Genomic DNA, 21,004 nt, shown 5'->3' with positions numbered 1-21,004 from the left:
TTCAATGGCATACTGTTGTGAAGTTGGTGGCTTTAGAACTCCTTAGTGCCATGAGATAGAACTGTTAAGATTTGTAGGTGGGGTTTTTTTTATGTGACAACAGATACAAAGTTTGTGTGGAGAGAAAAAAAGGAGTTTATCTGAGTGTTGAACTATATCACTTTGAAGAGAAAGATCTATATACACTTAATCCTCTTATAGTTTGAGATGATTTTCCAAGTACAGCAAAATAAAATCAGAAGTGTTGTTTACAATTTATAATTGCAGTTTTTTATTTTCCTATACTTTTTTTTCCCAGTTCCACAAGTCATCCTTGTAATCTTTAATTTATGATTTCTTAAGTTGTTAATGCAAGAGATTTATAAGATACTAATGAAAAAAAAAATAAAAATTTTGGTTGGGAGGGAGCATTATAACAAGAATTACATATTTCTCAATAAAAAAATGATTTTTAAAAGTTTATTTTATTCTATTTTACCTTTTATTTGTTAAAAAGTGCATCAATCTGCAAGGTAAAGATACTGACTTGTGAAATTACAGAATTAAGTACAATATAAGTATGATTTAATGGAAGATAAGTATTAGGCATGCATATGTGTACTTTTCACTAATATAAATTATTTTAGAAGAACGATATGCTATGAGAAGCCTGCCATATGTTTCTCAGATAAAATTAACCCCAAAGTCACATTACAAATGAGCAACACCAAGTTGGAAGATTGTAAGCCTTATTTGAAGATATGTGGTCACAGCACCAAGCCTGACAGAGTTCAAGAAGCATTTGAATGATACTCTTGGGCACATGGTTTGAGTCCTGGGGATGGTCCTTTGCAGGGCTAAGGGTTGGACTCGATGATCCTTGTGGGTCCCTTCCAAATCAGCAGATTCTGTGATTTATGGGTTTATTCATACTATACTAGGAAGTTATTTCATTCTTTTCAGGGAAGTAAATTATTTTGAAGTTTGCTCTGTGCCACTGAACATAATACAAGTTTTATCACCAACTTCAGTGGAAAAAAAAAAGAAAAGAAACACAACAAAAAAAACATCCACAACCCGGTTGATATTCCTAAGTCTTCTCTTCCATTCCACACTCTACAGTCTCTCTTTGTATGCCTATTATATAGTTGAATTAATAGAAGTTTAAAAAGAAATGTTTTTAATACTGTAATGTTCAGGTCCCTGAGATGTTCAGTCAGGGAGACTAATCCTTCTTTTCTTCACTTTTTCTGTAGATTTATTTATATAGAACTATGATTATTTTTAAAAATATCTTTTGAATACTGCATGTTTTGTAAATACCAAGTAAATAAGTTTGCATGTGTTACCAACCCTTTTTTTTAGGCTGCCTGGAACTGAAAGAAGATACCATTGAAAATCTTCTAGCAGCTGCCTGCCTCCTCCAGCTTCCTCAAGTAGTAGAAGTTTGCTGCCATTTTCTAATGAAGCTTTTGCACCCATCCAACTGTTTGGGAATACGAGCATTTGCTGATGCACAAGGATGCACAGAGCTTATGAAGGTGGCTCACAACTACACCATGGTAAGACAGTTTTGGAGTATCTAAATTATAATCTTGTGAATACTATATATCCTCTATAAGTAAAAATACCTTTTTTGGTTTTGGCTTGAAATTATTCTGTACTTCCATGGAACTTTATTCATAAGTGGTCCTTTTGAAACCATAGAAATGGTGATTCCTATGAAGGTTAATTCTGATAACTTCTAGTGAAGTTCTCATAACTTTACTTCCTAGTGAAGAATTAACCTTCTATGATGGATGCACTGTCTGCTAGGTCAGAACAGCATATGTCTTATTTAGATGCATGATCACATACAGGTAAGAATAGTAAGAGTGTATGTAAATCATGAGAATACTTTTTAATCCCTTTCTTTTAGTTTAGCTTTAGGAAAGCTTTGTAATTGTCATTGTAATGCATAGGAACAATATCAAGAGAAGTTTTGTTGGGTCGTGGGGTTTTTTTAATCAAGGATTATCCCTCCATTTAGTCATCTGTGAAGTAGATTAAGACAAAGAGTTCTAGAAATAAGGAATTTTATCTGATAATAGTTAAAATTTTTCAAGTTTTATCTGACGGTGCAGGTATGGTATTAATACTAAAAATTAATCAGAATCAGTGAAGCAAAATATGCTACTTTTTCAGAAATTAAATCATATTGGTAGTCATTTGATTCTTCATACTTTGACAAAATTAAAAACATCTGGCTCATGAAATTAAACTTGCAGAAATAGTCGATTATTTATCATTTCTGAGAAATAATGGTCCCTTAAGGTCTATACTGAAGTTATTATTGAAGTAATAGAGCACATTTCATTGAATCTACTTCTCTTGTTCAGCAGTTATGTCCTTATTTTTTTTATTCTTTACAATAGCTAATAACATGTTGTATTTCACAGATTTAACTGTGTTTTTCTTACCACTGCAGTTCAGGTAGTTATACCCATCTTGCACTTCTTGAGCTTAGTTCTATGGTTTCTTTGTATTTATTAATTTAAATTGTAGCTTTCCAGATCCAAGCTAGTCAGTTTAACCTTCATCTGTCAGTGGAGAGAAATAAGCTGTCAGAGCAGCATTCATCTGATCTACTTTGGAATGAGATTGCATTAGAATTGAACAGATACATTTTGAAAGAATTCAATCTTTTTGTAATTTTTTTATATTTATAGATTACTTTCATATTTTCAGATTTATTTTGGTTTTTTGTGAGTGAAAAGCGGTATAATGAAAAATATAAAAAATAGACAAAAACATTGATTAAAAAAAAATCTTGTTATTCTTTAAAACAACTTACTGAAATATTTTTTGGGTGAATGAAATTACTCATTATAATACATTTGAAGACTTGTGACTAATACATATCTGACATATCACAAGGTCCACAAAGATCTGTGCCCATTTCTGAGATATTAGGTATATAATCTATTATTCTTTTTAATGCTCAGATCTAAAATCTGAATTATGTGTAATGGGAAAATCATCAACAAAAGATGGCAGATCCAAAATGATGTCAGTTGTAATTAATAAGCACACTGTGATTTAACTGCAATGGCATTTGCAAGCATGCACAATAGTCATATGTTCTCTTTGCATGAAAAACAAATACATCTAATCAGCAGTGAAATTACAATATTTTTTTTCTGATTCAATGAAAACATAACTCTAACAGATAAGCTTCATGGTGCATGACATTTTCATAGGCATCGTGTTACTTCATTTAGGTGTGAGTCAGCTCACATCTATTTGACTTACTGTTTTGTGCTAGAGGGTGCAGAAGACCAGTTGGGAGTGGGGAAAGAGTACCTTACTGCCTGTCTTGAGTACAGCACTCTCAATCGGGGGAATCTGCATATGAGAAAAGTGGTTTCCTGCATAGCCAGGAAAAACTTCAACAGTGCAGGGAAGATACCTTGGAACAGCAGAATCTTGGGATGTGAAGAAAGGATAGGAAAGTGATGAGCACAGGCAAAGAGCAGATGCATCACCTCTGTGACAGAAACCATTATTTTTTCCTTCAGGCTCCAGGAGATCAGTGTGGACTGTGATTAAAGCAAACATTAAGTAGGGAAAGAGGGAGTTTAATAACAAACTCCTCCAGTCTTATGCAAAGGATTTGAAGGGACACCCTCTTTAAAAACAGGATGGAAAAACCACATTTCTTTTTTAAAAAGTTCTTGTTCTTTCAAAAGGACTTTAAGGCCCTTTCTTTAAAGCTTTTAAGGATGCTTTCTTTAAGAGTTGCAAGTGATCTCAAATTCTTGTCCTGTGAATCCTCTTCCAAGGTGTCATGACAAAAGCCTGCTGTGAATAGGAAGTAATAGTACTTTCTTAACTGGCATACTGTGAATTGTTTGATTGTAAAAATTTACCATGCAAGCAGAGTAACATATTCATGAATACAGCTTTCAAAGTTTCAGGGTTTCAGTTTTCAAAAGAGAAAATAATTTTTGTCTTTGAAAATGTGAAACATGAAACGAGTGAATTGAATTTTTCTTGGCTTACTGTCTTAAATATTTACTTAAAGTATGTATCATATTAATTGTGGAATTGCTAGGAAATTAACATCTCTGATGTCAAAAGCACTTAGTGGGAGAAAACTTGGATGAAGGGGGAGCTCTGACAGCATTTGAGAGAACTCTAACAGCTTTTGAACAGTAAAATAATACTATGATTATAAATGCATTAGAAAGATTAAGTTACTTTCAGGATATTTAGCACTGTATTACCAAAATATTTTAATAATATATCAGTTCATTTAATAGGGATTTATAACTGACTGACTGAATTGTCAGTTCTAGAATGCTAATCTTCATGACTTTTTTTAATAGAGTACAAATAACAAAGCTAAATGGAGTAGATATAAGGGTCCCCAAAGTAAAGAAAAATGAGGGTAATGACTGAAATTGTCTGCTTTTCGTTTTGCTCTTTACATCTACTAATACATTAAGTTTTGACCCCACTGTATGTCTCTTCAACATTGTAGCCAAGAACTGTCAAAACCAAAAATAATACTCTTTATTCAACTAACCTTAATTTATTTCTATACAAATAGGCCTGACCAGAAATAAAAGTGCTGTACTATAATGTTTTTTGAGATAAAAACACTCAAAGAAATAAAAGTTCTACACTGGTGGGAAATGGAGAGCAAGACAAAGTTTTTCAAATAATCTTGCAAAAATAGATTTATAGGTGTAGCTTATGCAATCAAATGTGTAGTAATTTTAATATATGACTCAAATCTCATCTTTGAATAATTTTGCTTCATAGTTAATTACATAGCTGAAAATAAATTCATTGATTCATTAAAAAAAGAAGCAATAAAACTATAGCTCTGTTATTGCATTGTACCTGGCAAATGTCTTACAGCTTTTCTCCACCGGTTCCTTTTAAGTAGAAAGTCATTCACAGTTGTATTCACAACAGCATTTTAATGAAAATCAATATATTTTCATGGAAATGGTTTGCTTCATTGAATCTCCATAAATGTTTTAATTTTCATTTTTCAAAAGAAATTTCCTTACCTAGTGTCCAACTTGATATAAATTCTAAATTACACTGTTGTTCATTAAACAGAAAAAAGAAATTATATGCATATATATATATAGTCAACTTGCTTTGTGCATTCGCATAACTTGTTACAAGGGCAAGACATTTGAGCTTGGAAATTTCTTTATATTGAAGAAGAAATAGCTTCTAAGGAGCAGATAACTGAAATTAAGAATCCTGTTGACTTCAGGAGATATATCCTTTCCAACACTTGTTTTCTGTTGTATTGAATAGCTTTGATTTCCTTCAACCATGAAATCTGTGGAAGCAATGAATACAAATTTTTGTTTTCATAGTTGTCAGAGGTATGTCGAGAACTAATTCAAATGTGACAATTTTTTTTCAAAATGTAGTCATTGCTCAGCATGCAGAAAGTATCTAATGGAAGTAAAAATTGTTCACTGTACAGTTATATGTCCCTTCCCATGAGCAGAGTTATAATATCCCTGGTATTTACTGGGATATTTAGATTCAGTATCAAATATCAAATTATTATTTTGAAATTCAAAATCTAAGAGAGGAATATAAGAATAGCAGTGAAGGAAAATCAGATAACATTTGAAAAATCTTTAGAAAATACACTTGCCATATAGCAAATTATGAGGTTGGTGGAAGAAAAGGGGAAGGTAGACTTCATAAAAAGTTAGTGAACAATTAAAGTTGGAGATTGCTATGTTTGCATTCTCTGTGCTTTTTAGAAATGGAACTTAGATAGCAATGTTTCAAATGAAAACATTAGGAGGAAGAAGTTAATAATAAGACCAAAAATGTAAATTTTCATTGGTTTCTTTTTTTGTCACATCAGATTTAATGTAGTTTGTTTTATTTCTGAGGTATGAAATCATCCTGCCAGTGTTTTATTGTGTGATTTTTAATTTTCTTTTTTTTTTTATTTTTAATGAATCTGCTAATTTAAATGGCAACAAATATCCATGTCTCTTGATTCAAGATTTCTGTACTTCTTAATTACAATCTGGGTTGTTACTAGCTTGTCAGTTTCTGAAAACTTTCAATCTACATCTCCATATGTCTGATAAGTTTAATTTTCTAATTTACTGCCAGTTACATGATAATAGAGTGAATTGCATGTGTGATGTCTTTTTTTATTAAAAAAAGGCAGCAAAATAGAACATATCAATTAGTTAAAGCAAATGATTTTTTTCTGGCAAGCATTTTTAGTGACAGATCTTTATTCTTCTAGTTAAAAGGGGTTTCATATATAGGTAGTGCTTAGAAATTGAGAGTGTTACATTCCAAGATATGGTACCCGTTTCTTCATCTCATTATTATGCCATTTGATTGAAGCCTGATTGCTTCCAACAGAAACTTGAGATACTTCATAGATAGAACTATTAAATCTGTCAGTGCTTCACCTCTCAGGAAACTTCACTTAAACCTCAGTGATCATTTTGCATCTTGAAACTGCAGTTTGAGAGTTGAAATGATAGAGCTTGTTCTACATTTTTATTTCATCATATTTCAAGACGAATTACTAAACATAAACTTGTAAAATCTTTGAATTACTTTGATGCACTGAGCAGGAGAATGGCCATAAGTAAAAATTTCTGAATGATCTGAAGAACATAAATGAGTAAAGTGATCGATGTGTCTGTAACCCAATCATAATGTTAGCAATATAAAGGACCCTAACATATATTACAGTTCCAAGCCTGGGAGATGCAGAATGTTTGCAAATGGTAGAAGGTGTTTAGCTTCTCACAGATGCAGTTCTGTGCTTCACACTGCAAGGGTCATTAGTCCTAGCACAGCAAAACATTATTCAAACCTAATTATAAGCACTTAAGTAATCTCAGTGACATGTACTGACTCTATATGGACTCTTTAACTTGCTGAGAATCCTGATTATACTGCAGATGGAGCAACTGTTTCATTTATGTGAAGTGTATGCCTTATGCAAATTTTGTAATGATCTTTTATGGTGAAGAGCTTCAGTGATCATGTTATTAGTTATGTTTATTATCTAAGTTACAAAATTTCATGGTTAAAGCTTGGTGGGGTGAGTGGGTAAGGAGGGATATATAAAACCTTTACTATCCAGTTGCATTAACAATAGCTCATCCTGAGTATTTTGAAATATTGCAATGTTACTCCATATTCAAATTAAGGAAAATATTATTGAGATACTGATAGATGGTGATAACAGTCATTGAGCTGTGGTTGCACATTCAGACATCGGGGTTTATTTCAGTATTAATATGACTTTAACTAAGGTCAGATAGCAAGTGAGGCAAGAAAACTCCCTTTAACAGTTCTTCAGTGTCATGGTAAGACTGGTATTCTCCAATTTTTTAGTGTTCCCACCACGTGCTGCTCGCTCACTCCCCCTTTGTCCTCCCCCTCCCCCTGTGGTGGGCTGGAGAGGAGAATTGGAAACAGAAAAGGTAAAGATCGTGGATTAAGAACAATTTGCTGCAAATGGCCATGAAATAAGACAATGAACAGAGGTAAATGATTCACGTGCTCACCACAGGAAAAAACTCAACAATACCTGACCCTTCCCACCACCATGCTACCCAATACAGAAGGGAATTCTTCCAAAGTCCCCAGAAAATGACTTGAGGTGTTATAGAATACCCTCAGGGTCCTAGCCACATGCCCTCTTCTGGCTACTGCAAAAATTAACCCTGTCCTGGCCAGAACTAGGACATTTAGCATATGGTGCTTAACTTTTTATGTACAAGGTCATCAGTTGGCTTTCCACACCAGATGCTACTCAATAGACACTGATCAGATAACTGCTTTATTAACTTCATATTGTACTTTCTTTTGACCACTTTGACCTCCTTATCATCACATTGGTAACATATGGATAAATATATAAATAGATGCATGGAAGGCTGACTGGATAGACAGACTCAGAGACTCGTGATCTGTAGTAAAAAGTCCAGCCAGTAAATAGTGATGTTCCTCACAAATTATTTCTGGGTCCAGTACTGGGTCCAGTCTAGCAACTTTAATAATTATCTAGATAATAGGATGGAGTTCTCAGCAAATTTTCAGATGTCATGAAACTGGCAGGGAGAGACGATCAATATGTTTGAAGACAAGGCTGCTATTTAGAAAGCATGCTGGAGCAATGGGCTGAAAGCATAAAATCATAGAATCATTAAAGTTGGAAATGACCTCCATGGAAATGACCTCCAGTCAAATCCAGGCTTTGACTGAATACCACCATACCAACTAAACCATATCACGAAGTGACAATGTACTTCTTTTTTGAACACTTCCAGGGACAGTGACTCCACCAGTTCATTTGGGAGCCTGTTCCAATGCTTAACCAGTGAAGAAATTTTTCCTAATATCCAACCTGAACCTTGAGGCTGTGTCCCTCCTCTTGTCCTATTACTAGTTGCCTGGGAGAAGCCACCAAACCCCACCTCAACACAAACTCCTTTCAGGTAGTTGCAGAGAGGAATAATGTCTCCCCTGAGCTTCCTTTTCACCAGTCTAAACCTCTCTCCAGAGCTTTCTTCCCCTTCTATACTCCTGCCCAACTTTTTGTTGCCTGCAAACTGACTGAGGTTGCACTTGATTTTCTTGTCCAGATCATTAATAAAGGTATTAAACAGGACTGGTCCCATAACTGAGAAACATTGTGAAGTTCACCAAAGGGAAATGCAAAGTCCTGCCATCTGGGGACAAGTAACCCGATGCATTGGTACAGGCTGGGGAGCAACTGTTGAAGAAGCAGCTCTGCAGAAAAGGACACCAAGTTGAATGTAAGCCAGCAATGTACCATGGCAATGAGGCCATCAGCATCCTGGGGTGTATTAGTGAGAATGAAAAAATTAATGAAGGTGATCCTTCCCTGTTTGGCACCCATGAGACCAAATACAAAGTGCTGTGTCTCCTTTGGTGTTCCTTAGTACAACAGAGAAATGGATATATTGGAGTTAGTCCAGTGGAGGTCAGCATGCTAATTGGATGCTGGAACACATAGCACCTGAGTGAAGTCTGGGGAAGCTGGACCGATGAACCTGGGAGGAGATGTTACTCTTCTCTGCATCTACATGACTGGGGGATACAGACAAGAAGGTGCCACACTGTTGTTGGAGGTGGAGATTGATAGGCAACAGACACATATTAGACTACAGAAAATCCCAACTGGACTTTAAGATTTTTTTAAAAAACAATTGGAGTAGTTAAATGCTAGGAAAACAACAACCAGTTGAATTTTTGGGATCTGTTCTTGACTGAATATGTTACTGAGTACCCTGACCTAGTTGAAACATGTACAGGGAGTATGATTAGATGAGGTCACTTTGAACTAAAATTATTCTATGAGGCTTGATATATATTTCCTGTACATTTTCAGTGGTCTTAGGAATGAACTATGTATCCATGGATGACATGAAACAAAAGTTCAGATATTTTTTATTTTTTTAGTTTTACATTTCAAGCACTGTGAAACAGATGGGTTTACCAGAGCTAGCATTTAATTGGCTTTTATTAGCAATAAGCTATTGGTAGCATGTTAGCAACAAGTTAACAGTAACACATTGAAATTTTAAAACATTCAGCAATTTTCTTATGTTCGTGGCAGTAGCTTGAAGCAAAAAGTTTAATTATATCTCTACTTAAAATGACTCCTAGATCTACATAGAATGATAATTAAAGAAAACAGATCCCTATTTAACCATTTAAATTCTGATTTTTAAAGTTGTTTTTTTGACACTCCAACTGCTTGTGGTTTTTTTTGTTTGGGTTTTTTTTTGGGGGGGGGTTGTTTGTTTTTTGGGGGATTTTGGTTTTGGTTGGCTGGTTGGTTTTGGAGGGGTTTTTTGTATGATCCTTTCCCTCTCTGGCATCCCTTGACAAGTAAAATTAAGTTGAAAATACTCCAAAGAAACCAGAACAATTGAAATAAATGATGTTACCAGAGATACAGAGATTAAAAAGAAAAGCATTTTGGAACAGACTGTATAAATTATGCCTGATGGGGAAGTATATTTTTTGAGGTTTAAAACTTTCTGTTTTGCCTTTTAAAAACCATACTAGTGATACCCGAAAGTGAACATCTTCAACACTGCAAACACAAACAAAAGTCCTAAAATGCTTGTAACTTTCAAACAAACCACAAAATTTGATCTTTACATACAAAACTAAACTTAGACTAGGATATTTCTCTCCATAGGATGACTTTCTTAAAATATTTCAGGGTTTTTTTTTTAAAATCATGACATTTAACTATTATGAGTATTATTATGACCCTTATTACCTATGTCTTTTTCTTTTTTTTCTTCTTCTTTTCTTCTTTAAGAAGAAATTTTTCTTCACAGATCACTTTTCTCACTCAGTATTTTTAAGATTCTTGTTTGAAAGTAATAATCAGCACTTGGTGCTTTTTTTTAAGTTCTCCTTAGTACAGCTGTGACATAGCACATTACAGTACCACTCCATCAAGACACAGTAGGAGAAGAGGAATGTAAGAGCATTTCAAGAACTAGTATATGGACAGCAAGATAATTAATAGAAAGTAGAAAAGACAACTGCTGATAGTAAAATGCTGTGAAATCTACAGGAAAATAGTTAAGCAAATAGTCTATAGTAAATTAATCACAATTTGATGGCTTCTTAATCATCAGGAATTTAAATTTGATTACCTAAATGCCACATTAAAAAGGTTCATATGGCAGAATGTTGTATTAATCCTAGAGAGTGCTGGTCTGAAAAGTAGCACTCTCAGATGAACAATCTTTTTACATGATTCACAAGACTCAACAGTTCCTGTGGTTTTAATCTGTTTTTCAAGTTTTTTCTAGTTCCAGAAACCTAAATATTCACCAGCAATGTTAATATCCCATCAAATTAATATTTTCTATACTTCAGAGTGCTATCAGAAGTAGAATTGTGTATTAAGGGTGCTCTGATACGTCTCTTCTTCATCATATGGTTATTGTTTGTCTTTGAGGTCAGCAGATGTACATCTCAATCTCTCAAGTGAAGAATATATCAATTCATAAATTCTGCTTCATCTCACTGAACTGTAGGCAACAATAAATTACTGCCTTTAATAGGTTGCTCAGGACAAGCAAACTCTTAACCTAACAAACATTGGTGAATACCTAAAATCAGCATGAATCTCTCAGTACATACAGAACTTCAAACATCATATTGAAAAAGCCTCCAAAGACAGTGAATTTTGGAGGATTTTCTTGGCATTTGTGGAAAACAATGAAGATGAGAATCAAGGCAGCTGAATTTTGTAGCTGTAAATTCAAACCTTTGAGTCTGCATACTAGTGTAACATCAAATACCTGAATTTTTTGCATGTCCCAGTACTGGGGATAAACTTTCTTTCTTTGTTTTCATGAAAGAGCATCCAAGTGTGGATAAATACAAAACCCCTCAAGAGTACTTAGATTGTGTATGTAGAAAATTAGAAGTTGAGGGCTGAATTCTCTGAAAATGTAGTATGTATTGAAGTTCCAATTCAGGGGTACCAAGAAAGCATGACATAACCTGTGAGTGTGTTTTCTGTCTGCTATTCCCAATACTTTAGGATTGAGAAGAGGTACTTTAGGGTTGAAAGGTCCCTAGTGATTTCTGTGGGCTTCTCCAGTAACAAAGAATATAGCCTAACTGGAATATATAGCTGGCGGGAGGGGAAAAAGAGATAACATTGGACAGGATGATTGAACTCATACTATCATGGGGAACTCTGTTAGGAAAAACAGAGGAAGGGAAGATACAGGAATGAGACATGGTAGAAAAGTGAATCTTAGGCTAGGATTGAGAAAGTAAACAGAAGAGTATATGGCCAGTAGAAATCTTACTCTGTAGAAACTCCATCTCCAAGATTCTTGTCCCTAGTCATTGCTCTGCTTTCTGAAATCATCAGGGGCTCATATTCTTAAAATGGCTTAAGAATATTCAGTCTGATCTTATCTGGCAATAATGTTTTCAGTATAAAGCAGGGCAGGTAGCTCATTTCTCTGTTGACTAAGTCATAAAGAATTTGGTGTCATTCAGAAGTGAAGACAATGGAATCTCAAAGAATAGTATCTTTTTTGATATGCCAGTACTGGGAGGAAAAAAAGTTCACAATAGAGGTTAGCCCTACTCTTTCCTGAAGCTGTATGAGAAATTGAAACTTTACAGTGTTCTGTCCATGTGCAGGGACCCTTCAATACAATAATGACAGATGTTAGAGAGTCATAATGCAGAGATACTGGGAAAAAACATCATGTACAAGTATTTCTTCCTAAGTGGACCCAGGGGGACAGAAGAGTGCATGTTCTGACTTACACCGTCTATATTAAAAAAAATATTCATTGTTAATAGACAAGACTTTAGTCTTTCCATTTCATTGACATGTTACTCCATCCTGAGCCTTAAAATATGCTGACTCACATTTAGAACACTTTTTGTGATATTGCAAACTTTCAAAAAGTTTTTCTGTCATGGGAACATCACAACCTTGTGCTAATAAGGAGTTGGGTGACTGGATATAATGAGCTGAGTTGGGTGACTGGATATAATGATGTGTGGCTGACAATACAAAGCAAAGATGGACTGTGGTAAGCCTTGGTACAGCAAGGAAGAGAAAAACAAAGCCTGAAGCTGACAGAAAGTTACATCATATCATAATGGACTGATTTTATTGGTGGCCTGTGTGACAGCTCCTCAGTAATAGAGATTGGGACCAGAAGGGCAGAGGAATGCGTGTATTGTTGTGCAGGCATCCAGCACTGAGCTGCAGAAAGTGTTGCATTTCCCGAGGCTCCACTGTGCCAACTCACATTTAGGGCCAGCTTCAGTAACTGGAAGTGTGTGTGGGTTGTACGCGTGGGAGCATGAAGTTTTTCCTGACACAGCTTACCCACTGGTTTGGTTCAGTTATTAAATTGAACTTTGCAGCATTACACTGTCTGGTGCTCTTTCTCCCTGCCTCCTCCTCATTGTCAACTGTTCATCATGTATTTCTTTCTTGACACCAAGAAATAACATATCGTCTCATGTTGACTGGAAATCATCCGTACGAGAAATAATTTTTTTTTCCTTTATGGAAATATTTAATGTAAACCTGTCACATTTTTATAACTCATTTAGACTTGAAGGTGTTAAAGACATCTGTATTAGGGAGAGATTCGAACATACTGAATCTTGAAAACCATGACACCGTTGCAAGCTCAACAAAACTGATATTTATTACCAAGAGGAGGAAGGAGGAGAGAAATAAGCCCCCAGCACGACCTCCCCAGTCACCCAGCTGTTGCCCATAAAGTTATTTTACCGACCTAGCATGCCTATAGCAGAAGCTACATCCTTGGAGAGTCAGTAAGTTCACAAACTGGCAGGTGTCCCTGCCAAAAGGCAACGTTGTCCTTGTTGTGAAGCTAGCTCTCTTCCAGGAAAACACTGTCTGCTTTTATACAATCAATGAACACCTCTGCCCAGGGAGGTGTAGCCAGTACCGCCCCGCCAGAGGTTCTCAGTCCCACCCTCTTGGTTATGTAAGTTCATCCCTTCAGCGCATGCGTGGGAACTTTGGAAATCCCCTAACGCAGACACAGTGGGCTTTGGGGGTCTTTTCTAATTGAGTGGGTCGAGCCTTCCTCCCCTCCTCTTCGATTTCTCCTTCAAATGCCCTTGGCAGACAATGAACCAATAGTAGAACACCAATTAAAATAGTTTATACAGAAGTTCTCCCTCCAAGGACGAATTCACTGTTTTATCAGTGAACGTGGCAGGGAGAATATAAACTACAACAGGTGGCTGGGGCCAAACACAGACTAAAAGTAGCAGCATAAATTCACCCTGCTACAGACATCGTAACAGATGATAGCTACAAAAGAGGACAATATAATATAAAAAATTAAAATATTCTGAATCATGTCCTTTTATATAAAAATAAAAAAAGTACATTTAAATTGTTGTAGAAATGCTCATCAGCTACATTGGATCTGCTTTTGTCATGTAATCTTTTCTGAAAAAAAAAACAATAAAACTATACAGCACCAATATGGTGTGCTTTTTATATGATCAACATCTAAAATGCATGAGGCTAGACCAAGAAATATAGCTATATCTAATGAATTATGTAATTTCATTTTTTACATCTTGCTGTCTTTCACAATATGATTAACTTCTTTCACTTTTCTCTCCTCTTTCTTCTCCCTTCCTCCGTCTCTTCTAGTCTCTCTCCTCCTGCTTCCGCCTTCCCTATGTCCCTTTCCCCTCCTTCCCTCTTTCTCTTCTTGCTTTCCTGCTTTCACACTCTCCCTTCTTGCTACCTGCTTTCCTTCCTTCTTTCCTTTCCTCCTTCCCTTCTCTTTGATTTCCACTCTTTACCATCTTTCCATATGTGCTGTAGGGATATTTCACTTCTTGGTCACTTAAAGTAGACACACACCTTAATAGTTGTCTGTAGCAATTCTGTGCTACATAGTGACTATGTAATGGAAAACTTAAAATTAAGCTGGAAAGGCAGCAAATATAAAGAAATCAAAAAAGGATTACCAGAAATGACAACAAATGTTAGCTTCGCTCTCCAGGTATGCTGCTCATTCATTGAATCCTCTCCTTTTCTTCTGCTCTTTATGGTACGTTTTAATTGCCTCCATAAATTTAATGACTATTCCAGATGAAATCAGAGGGATTTTTCAGGTATCACTCAAGACTAATGATGGTTTCTTTGGAGATTTTCTGGGCAAGTATTGATCTTCATCATTTGCAACTTTTAAACTTAAAAACAAATAGTATTATAACCAAGTGTTAAGTTACTGGATATCCCCATTATATAATAATTATACTATAATGATATATTTTTGTAATATATTGAAGGTGTATATATATTATATATTGTATATTAAATATACATTATGGTATATATAATATATATTATATATATATCAATATATTATATTGATATATAATTATGTACTTATATGATATATAAGCTATATTATATATAGTTATAATGTTCAATCTAATGTAATTATAAAGGCCTTGATGCTGTGTAAGCACTGCTCAGCAGTAACGAAAACATCCCTGTGTTATCAATGTTGTTTTCAGCATAAATCCAAAAAATAGTCCCATACGAGCTACTGTGAAGAAATATAGCTCTATCCCTGACAAAATCAGTGCAGCCAAGAAGTTGGTTTCTAACTGTAAATGAGAAATTGGTTGACCTCAACACTTAAAAACATTCGTAAAAACATTTCTCAAATTTTCTGAAAATGTAACCAATGCTGACGTGGAATGAAAGCAGTAGTTATTTCTGTTGCAAGTATCAAAATTTTCTAGGGTATGGCAAATTTCTGTCAGTTAGAGATAGCTGGCATTCCCCTAGGTAGAGAAGACTTTTTTCAATTAACAGTTACAGCTGATCCCCATTCCTATATCTGGAGATTCTGTCTTTTTTTATGATCAGACTTGTCTTATCACTTTATGATCCTCTTTATATGCAACCCCACTTTTGTAACATCCAGTGTACTTCCAGCCTAGCGGAAAAGAACAACTATTCTTTAGAATAAGATGAACAACTCAAAAATTAAAAGAAAGAAAAGAAGGAAGGAAAGAAGGGAAGAAGGAAAAACGTGTTTATTTGAGTGATTCCTTTAAACTTCTAAACTTTTGAAATTGCATTTCCAAAAGCCTGTCTGAAGATGACTGCTTCTGAATTACTTCAGAAACTAAAACATGCTTCAAAATAAGAAGAATCAGTTTCTTCTTAGAAGGAAATAGCCTTACTTGATTTTGCAATCATTATTGCATCTAGTACTTTAAAAGGTATTTAGAGTAGCAAAAAAATAATCTAGCTTAAACTGAAATAATTTTGTTAGAGTCATTAAAGCTAATGCTCAGTTATACCAGCTGGCAAACACATATACTTGTAGAATCTCCCTGTTAAGATTGTTTCAACTTTTTTCAGGAGTATTGTATATTCCTTCATGATTCTTCTTATATTTTATCTTTATTTGTAACCCCTGAAATTATTTGTTCAAAATGGTGCCATATTAACATCACATTTGATGTTAATCTGTTTAGCTAGCGTGCTTTACAGGTTAGAGCACATTAGTGTAATCTGAGTGTCTTCCTTAAGGAAAACATTACCAAGAACTAGATATAGAGAATTGTTTGGACATTTCTTGGGGCTTTTATGTGGGATAAAATAGTTTGGGAAATCTGTCACTTAGCACTGATAGTGCTAAAAAAAAAGACTTGTAAGGATATTCTGTAGCACTGAAGTGCCTATAATAAAAGACTGGCAGTTGACTCAAGGCTAAATATGGTTTTCTTCAGTAATTACTCAAAAATACTCATGCTACCGAAAATTAGACTCAATATCAAATAGCTGCATTTCATTCTCCTCTATACCAGTGTTCTGGAACACTGAAATTTTCAACTTCAGTATGAATCTGTAGTTACCAAGCTCTCATTTTCTTGACATAAACTTGACTAAAAATTTTAGTGTTCAACAATAAAGTGTAAGTATTTAATTTTTTTTTCTAAGTGTTTGTGTTTGTTGTCAATATTTCTATTTCATTCATATAACTCCCTCTGGTGGATTATTTAAAATATGAACATGCAATCTCTAAAGAATGTGGCTCTAGAGGCTCATTTTAGGGCTTTCAGTACTAAGAATATTTCAGTTAGCATTTTATATTTTATATTTTACATAGATATTATTTATCTTGATAGCAGTTGTGTTACTTACCTTCAAAGTAGTTCTCAGAGTACATCTGAGTTTTTTTGCCCATCTGTAATACTGGTATCCTCTATCATGCAAAGGAGAGTTTATTAAAAAAAAAACACCACAAAACCACAACAACAACAAAAAACCCAAACAAAACCCAGTTCTAATAAATTGAATGATCTAAAGTTTATCAGTAATACCAGGATTGGCAGGGCAGTCATGAGAAACACCAACCATGGGGAACTACCTGCACTGGTTGCTTAACATTAACATTATTTTTTAATATGCCCACGAGTGAGTTAGTTGTATATCCTAGAGCAAAAAGATGAAAATGAAGAGTCTGAATTTGAAATGAAACTCTGAGCAAGAAGGACCAAGAGAAGAATGCTACGGCCCAGGAAACTGTAATGAACAAGAAGCCGTAGTGATATGTAATTATTTATGTACTCATGTTAAGACAGAGCAGTTAACTAGATGAGTTTTTAGTTCATATGTGAAACTTGATTTTTTACAGGTAGCAACAAGCTGATTATCATGCACATCATCCACAGGTATGAGAAGATATGGCTTATTCATTAAAGAAAGGAAGTGAAAAGTAGCAGTGGTAAATGGAGTGACAGTCAGGAAAATAATAAGGATTAGCACTTATAAAAGAGGTTCTGATAGACTGAAAAGGGAAGAATATTAAAATAGAGAAAAGTGTCTGTTAGAGACCAGCAGAACTAGATTTGTAAATAGATGCTGTTGTCTTTCAAGTTGTAAAAGTGAGAGATATTATGAGGGATTGTCATTATGGAAGATTTGAAGATGTAAAAATGTAGTAAGTAAATATTTCTAATAAAAGTAGGGGCTAGTAATTTCTGGATGCCAGGTTTCTTTACTAAACAGTTACTAAGCCAAAATAAATTCATGATGTCATGACTTCAGAGTATCATTGAAACACTGGTTGTCAAAAATAAAACTGATTCACGTGATGATGAGCAAACTTAAAATGAAGGATAAAGAAACCATGGGTAGCACTTAACAATCTTGATTGCAAAAGCTAAAACAGTTATTATAATAAGTTAGTCAACTTCACCAAATAGATTAAGAACTAAGATATTGAGGAGATATAGATCTTTAAAATCAAATGTATAAAATAAACTTAGGTGTAAGACTACCTAGATTTTGTATTTCTAAAAAGAGGAAAAAAACTTTTAGAGAGGATCCTCACCAAATAAATAACTGGCTCAAACACAAACCCACAAAAACAACTTAGAAATGAGATAAGAAAATACAGGTAATGGAAAAAAATCAGTGTAGAAAAAATAAAAATCAGTAAATACAGACATCCAGTGGGAAGCAGCAAGAGCAGATTTAAATTATTTTGAACAAATACAAAGAAAACCCCCACAACAACTTAAGAGGATTTTAATTGCTAAATCTAGAGAATAACAGTGTTAATTGCAGTGCAATAGTGAGCGTATTTACCAATAATTATGTAAACATCATGAAACTTAACAGAAACCTGAACTTACTTTTAATAGTTACACTGATTTCAAACATGTAGACCATAGCAGGATGTGCTTAAAAGAATACTGAAATTCTTGAAAGGAAATTTATCACAATTAAGATGAAGGTAAAACTCAGAGTCCAAAATTTATGTTACTGATACACATGCATGTATATGTCTTTGCACATATGTATATATATCTTCACATGTCATATACATATATGGAATAGATTAAAAAACCCTTTTCTGTGCCAGTGTGGTATTGTGACAAAAGAAGGGCTTATCTTTGGATGCAACAGTGGATTTTTGCATATTTTGTGTAATCCTCGTGTTACCATTTCTAAATAGCACTTGACATTTGGAAGATGTGAAAAAGGGAGACACTGGATTATAGGACAAGAGAAAATATCTTGCAATAAATACTTTAGAGTGCTCAGGCTGTTTCAGATTATTAAAAAGAAGAGAAGATGAGGTACTTGATGACAGTGTATCTCCACGGGGAGAAACTACTGTGAACTAAAGAGCTCTTTAATCTAGTTGAGAAACCTTCACAAGAGCCAATTCAGTTTAGATGGATTGGAAATAAGGTACACTTTTCCATCAACAAGATTGCTTAAACAGTGGAACAAACTGGGATAGTTACAAAGAAAAGCATTGAATTCTCCGTCTCTAGATATTGTCATCTCAAGATGGAATACATTTGAATAAAATTTAGGTAAAGCAGAAATTGTCCTGTCAGAGGGTAATTGGTGAACTGTATATGCAGAATATATTTTATATATATAAAAATTAGATTGATGATCTAACTGGTCTTCTTGGCTTTAATTCTAAATATCTATGTCATGCTAGTCTGTTTTTTTCCTTGTTAGTGCTTGATATGTCCTGTTAAAAAGGTGCAACTGAGGAGCAGGCTGCCATTTTGTTAAGTCATGAATACTGAAAACTGAGTGAAGTGGAACTGTGTGGGACAAAGGCTAAATTCTGCTTAACAGGTAACTCAGCAGGGGGAACATTTTGGAGTTTAGGGTGTCATTAGAGAAATTTTGCTAAACGAGGAATCCACAGTATCAGGAAGGATAGGAAATTTCTTTGCTCAGGAGGAAGCAGATAGTCAGCTGTTTTGCTTTTATTAATGTCTTTATAATAGTCTATCTGGAGCTGAAAAGCACTGTAGAAAATGAGACATTAGACCAGCAAAATGAACTCCTATCAAACTCAAGTCATCTTTCTGAACCTTCTCTCATCAGTGCATTTCCAACAATGTGTTATTTTTCACTTTTTACGTCTATGTTAGAATTCTGTAGTCTTCCCTGCTTGCAATGAGTCACCTAGACAAGGCTGCCCAAGAAATTAATCTGACGTTTTATAAAATAGATCCTATCAAAAAGACATGATATTAAAAATCAAAATATTTTTCACCTATATTAAATGTGTTAATTTGAGGTCCTGTTAATTCTGGCATGTTCTTTTACACTTCCTATGATTTAAATTTATCCTTCTAAATACAGGGTTTCACAGGCACACTGTACCTTTTGACATAAGTACAGGTGTTCTTATGTACTGAGGATTAATAGAATTGCAGAGAATCTTTTCCATTTGTGAAACTGAGGTACATGTGGGCCTTTTATGTATCACTTTCTATTGCAATTAAGGAGTTGATATATGATTTCTGTTTAAGGTTGTTAACTTAAAAAAAAAATTGAAGTTATTTAAATTAGCAGAATATATTTGGTTAAATCTGCAGTTTCTCAAAACCAAATTGTGTCAGTGGCAGTCATGGTTTAGTATAGCCTAGTGCAAAGGTCTTAAATAGGTCTAGACTTGTCAGGGTTTTTTATTGTTGTCAGAGCAACATTTTGTGCTTAACAGCAATATAATTTTTCAGAAGGTCAGTGCTGTGCACTGCTAATACAAATAAAAGAAACATTCCCCCCTTCAAACACTTTCAGCAGTTATATCTAGCCAGTGTAGCTGCTGTTGCAATAGGGTTAAACAAAGTATAGAAAAGCTTTATGATGCTGCTATTACAGTCAGGCAGGTAAGGAAATTGCTTTTTCCCAAAATACAAAGGTTAATGAGAATTAATAGTTTCACTTGTGTTTCATTAAAGACTTTCCTACAGGTAGTATAGTCTAATTCCCTACTTCTGTATCCTACACAGAATTAGATTTTTAAGACTTTTAGTTAAAGGTCCAAAACTGTTGTTCAGACAATTATATCCATTCCATTTTCTTAATTTTTTCAGTCTGTGCCAAGAAGGTGCTGATACCTCATTCCCCCCCCCATATATTTAATTTATATGGAAAACCTCTTAGTTGGCATACAATAATATTGTAGTTTGCTATGAATAAATCCAAGCTAAGTCAAAGCTCAGGTGTTTTATGTTGTTTATTGTTGGGTTTTCTGTAGTTTTTTGAGGGGAAAGTTGTTTGTTCTTTCTTTGCTTTCACCTGGAGTGCTCTGAATTTTCTGGAATGCTTCCAAAGGTTAATCAGTGTTCCTGTTTCACATGTTGGCAAAATATACCAGTTTTGATTTAACAAAAAGATATTATACAGGTCTTTATGTTGTCAAATGGAGAGTAGCACACAGTCTACAGACTGTCTGAATGACATGCAGCCCAAGTCAATACCATCAGTTTTTAACTGTTTAGTCTCTCTACTGAAATTATTAAAGGATTTTCTTCTGATGAAGTTTTGTGCTGCATCTGTATAAATACTAACCATATACTCAATTGCATTAGCCAACAGACTGAAGGAAATTATTATTCCCCTCTACCCACGATT

General features: G+C 34.5%; 1 protein-coding gene across 1 annotated transcript in view; it reads left to right on the top strand.

The window, feature by feature from the left end:
- The window catches only part of KLHL1 (kelch like family member 1), a 142,851-nt gene that overhangs the window by 26,930 nt on the left and 94,917 nt on the right, over positions 1 to 21,004 (top strand). Inside the window, exon 3 of the mRNA XM_018070994.3 lies at positions 1,345 to 1,541. Within this exon, the coding sequence (XP_017926483.1) occupies positions 1,345 to 1,541 (197 nt within the window). The remainder of the gene's footprint in view (positions 1 to 1,344; positions 1,542 to 21,004) is intronic.

This window comes from Manacus vitellinus, unplaced genomic scaffold (genome assembly GCF_001715985.3).
Source record: "Manacus vitellinus isolate BGI_N305 unplaced genomic scaffold, ASM171598v3 scaffold_2_pilon, whole genome shotgun sequence".
Classification (NCBI taxonomy): domain Eukaryota; kingdom Metazoa; phylum Chordata; class Aves; order Passeriformes; family Pipridae; genus Manacus; species Manacus vitellinus.
This window is presented reverse-complemented; position numbering and strand designations above follow the sequence as displayed.